The sequence below is a fragment of the Atta cephalotes genome (assembly GCF_000143395.1).
Source record: "Atta cephalotes unplaced genomic scaffold scaffold00039, whole genome shotgun sequence".
Classification (NCBI taxonomy): Eukaryota; Metazoa; Arthropoda; class Insecta; order Hymenoptera; family Formicidae; genus Atta; species Atta cephalotes.
The window spans coordinates 2,447,710-2,451,730 of record NW_012130103.1 but is presented as its reverse complement, the minus strand read 5'-3'; the positions used below and the strand labels follow the sequence as shown (position 1 = coordinate 2,451,730).

General features: G+C 29.6%; 1 protein-coding gene across 1 annotated transcript in view; it reads left to right on the top strand.

Moving 5' to 3' along the window:
* Nucleotides 1-2,592: 2,592 nt before the first annotated feature.
* Nucleotides 2,593-4,021, top strand: part of LOC105622043 (cullin-associated NEDD8-dissociated protein 1) — a 7,911-nt gene continuing 6,482 nt past the window's right edge. The window contains exons 1-2 of the mRNA XM_012203478.1: nt 2,593-2,634; nt 3,724-3,893. Coding sequence (XP_012058868.1) covers nt 2,593-2,634; nt 3,724-3,893 — 212 coding nt within the window. The remainder of the gene's footprint in view (nt 2,635-3,723; nt 3,894-4,021) is intronic.

Genomic DNA, 4,021 nt, shown 5'->3' with positions numbered 1-4,021 from the left:
GTGTGTGTGTGTGGTGTGTACACATATATACACACATGTATATATTTATGGTAATCTTTCTCTTTAATACAGTCGCGAACATTTGTGATACACAGAATTGTACAACATTACTCACGGAAACGCGTAATTTATCAGCGCTTATTTCTATAGCGTTTTATGAGATCCAGTATTAAGGAGATTAAATTATATATATGTAATATATTATCTATTTGCAAGCAACCATGTGGAAATGTGCTCTAGAATGTTCAAAACCATCGATAAGATATTAGACATTAAAATAGACTATCAACTTTTTGAAACATTAATATAAATATTAGCTTATAATGCGATGTTAAATTTATTATTTATTATTATATCAATGTTTCGTAAATAAGTGTACAAATTTACAATTCAATTTTGACAAAACTACTATCTTTTTACGATCCACATGAATAATCGTGCAGTTATAAATAAAAATCAAATTATATTATATTAATATTATCTTGTATGTACATGTCTAAAAGATTAAAAATTTTAATAATTAATTGTAATAAAATAAAAAATAATAAAATTAATATTTCATTATGAGCTAATTATCCAAATTTAGTCATGCAAATGTCCGTAAGATTGTTGATCTTTAAAAGAATCTCATCGGTATCAAAATTAGTAACGAAGTACATATTTATTTTTGAAAAACACAACAGCCATTCACATGAAAAACTATGGAATGTCGAAAGTAAAAAGGCCTGCTCCATGATATGTTAGTGACATATATGTATACATAAATTATTTTGCATAACTTTAGTTTTTCATTCCTTCATCAAACAGTTATACCATCCGCACGTTACTGTTGTCGAGTTATACTAATACAATATAAATTTTTATTTAATGGATAATCATCGAGTAAATCTATATAAGTTCGTATATTTATTCTATTATTTAACAAATTGTACAAGATTATCGTTAATACTGCCGTGTAAAGATGTTAAGTAATCATAAGAACGTTGGTAATTGTAAATATGAAATACTGCTTGTTTCTTATCACGAGAGGATAAGACATATTCTTCTTAGTCCTATTGCTAGTAGATGAGCGTAATGATTTTTTTCATATGCTGTGATGTGCAGACTGGTTATACAATACAGTTTTCGTCGATTTCGAACGATAAAATTTTGTTAGACTATATAGGTCTGTTCTTTTCTAAAATTCTTATGGTTCATCTTTCTTTTCTCTCCACATTGGACAGAAAAAGAGAAAAGCTGAAGAATGCAAGAAGTTCAGCTAAAAAGAACAAGCCTTATAAATATCAGCCTAAGTTGCAATTGATTTTACGAACTAAATTCTATTATAATGGCTACAAAAAGCAGCTTTGTAACTGTTGTAAGATTTTCTGTTAAACGATTGTCAGCGATTTATTTTCAAACATATTGCTAAACAATCATAATTCTTTCCAACATATTACATTGTCGTTCAGTAGAAATCCGTGCTAAATACATGTATTAAGCAATATAAATTATAATGTAGTTACTATACCTTTACATAGTTGATATTAAATTATATTATTATAAAAGTATAAAAGTATAAAGATACTCGTATTAATGTAAAAACAATGAATTGAACAAGATCAATGAATCGAGTCAAAGGTAGTTGATAAAATTAATATTCCTATTATTAATAATAATGGACGCATTCAAGTTGACAAGTTTACTCGCGGCTAGCCTACTCGCCAAGTAATAAACATGATTGGTTGTTATATATATATATATATATAACTATAGATCAACCAATTATATTGACTGCATTTAGCGGATTTAACAGTTGAGTGAGCGCTCATTTACTTGTATTTGATTGATCTATATTTTTAGATCTAACGAAATATACCAATTAGATGCAAGAGCTCACTGAGCTCAGTGTTTAAGCTTTAATTGCATTAACACGCATAATTATGAAACTGGCCAATCACAGTCGTTCCATTCTTTCAAGGAACAGATATGATTGATCAATTTCATATCTAGATATTGGGTGCTAATAATAGATGCTTTTCATTTGATGATACAATTCGACACACAAGTGTCGTTCTATCTTTGTTAACATTCAAAAAGTGACCAGATAGAATGACACTTGTGTTAACTTGTGTCGATTTGTGTCAAATGGAAAGCGTCTATTATTAAACTCGATTAAGTGTGCTGTAACAGAGTCTATGATATGGTTTATGGTTTATGGCGGTTCTCTCGTGATGGCTTTAGGAACGCACACGTTCGACACCATCATCAAAATTTCGGCATATCGAGGATTGCGCTGGAGATGCTGTCGATAGCAGGATCGTAATAAAAAGGAGGAAGGAGAGAGAAAGACAGAGAGAGAAAAAGAGGAAAAAAAGAAAAGAAAACAAAAGTGCCGCTCTTACACTTTAGTTGAATCGGTTCCTTCGACTTTACGCGGATTTGGCTTCCGCGTATACTCGTGTCACCGGGCATTCCGGTTTGTTTTTCCTTTCTTTTTTTCGTTGCAAGACACGCGCCACTCGGCACCCCTTCCGGAATCATATTTTGGGGTCGTACATTCGATCACCGTCGTCATCATCGTCTAACCGGCTGTGAAAGGACTCTGCAATCATGGCTAGTGTATCCTATCAAATAGCGAATTTATTGGAAAAGGTAATGAACGGCATTGGCAATGTACTGATAGCTACATCGAAAAAATGTCCTGTTCGTAAAATCTTATTCTCCATGGTATCTTTTTTGTGACATAACCTCGAATTCATCCCTTACACCAAAGAATGATTAGTCGTTAATCTTTACAGGAATAAGGAGAATCGCGAAACATTATATCATTCTCAAAATCAATCATATTTTACATTCGATCGAATGTTAAACATGTATGTTTTCTTAAAGCAAAATTTTCGAAAAAAGCATTGACCCTTTAAAGTTTAAAATGGTCCATGACTATTAGAAAGATAGGGAATATAATACATGTATGTACTGATTTTGAAGTACATTTCTGTTTATATATTTAGTTCTAATCAAAGTGTAGTTTCTTTTGTTTGTTTAAATAGGCAGGATTATGTTTTCACATCTGACAACAGGACAATGGTCTTAATATTATGTTACAATAAGAAATCAGCAATACAAAATCTGTTTTATAATTGAACTTCTTGCATTCATCTTTCCTCCTTTTCTCTCCATGTTAGAGAAAAATGATAGATAAGAAAGATGAAAAGTTCAGCTAATACGAATGTTTTTATCATGTGCTATATAATATTTACATAAACATAAAAGCATTTTAATCATCCATCAACTGATAAAATATACTATTTTTAGTTCTATTCAAGTTTCTTTTGTTTGAATAGGAAGATTATTTTATCTTCATTCTGGCTGTAGAACATAATGTTATGTTATAATAAGCAATTATGTGCTATAAAATCTTACGATCAAAATGAAAGCATTCTAATTTTTCCATCAATTAATGTAACATATAAAAAAAACTTTTTGACTGATTTCGTCGACAACACAAATATATTGCACATGTATGAATATATATTTGTTTACATGTAGAACAATCTGTTTCGAAAGTTTATATGTTTATCTTTAATTATATTAATTAACTAGATGAGTCTGATTTTTTGATGCATTATTAAATTGATATTTCTAATTTTGCAATTAAATGTATCATGTGTTTTCATTATACTTATTACACTCCTTGTTTCTTGTTTTTGTAATATGATAGCATTTGTACTCTCTTTACAGATGACATCTAGTGATAAGGATTTCAGATTTATGGCAACTAATGATTTGATGAGTGAATTGCAGAAGGACAGCATTAAACTGGATGATGATTCTGAGCGCAAAGTTGTAAAAATGCTTCTTAAGTTATTGGAAGACAAAAATGGAGAAGTGCAGAATCTTGCTGTAAAATGGTACTTTCTTTTTGTCTAGATACTTGCCAAAATAATTCTTAATACATTTTTAATATATATATATATATAGATATATAAAAGAAAGAGATAACTAAATTTATATGTATATATACATATAAAATTCTATA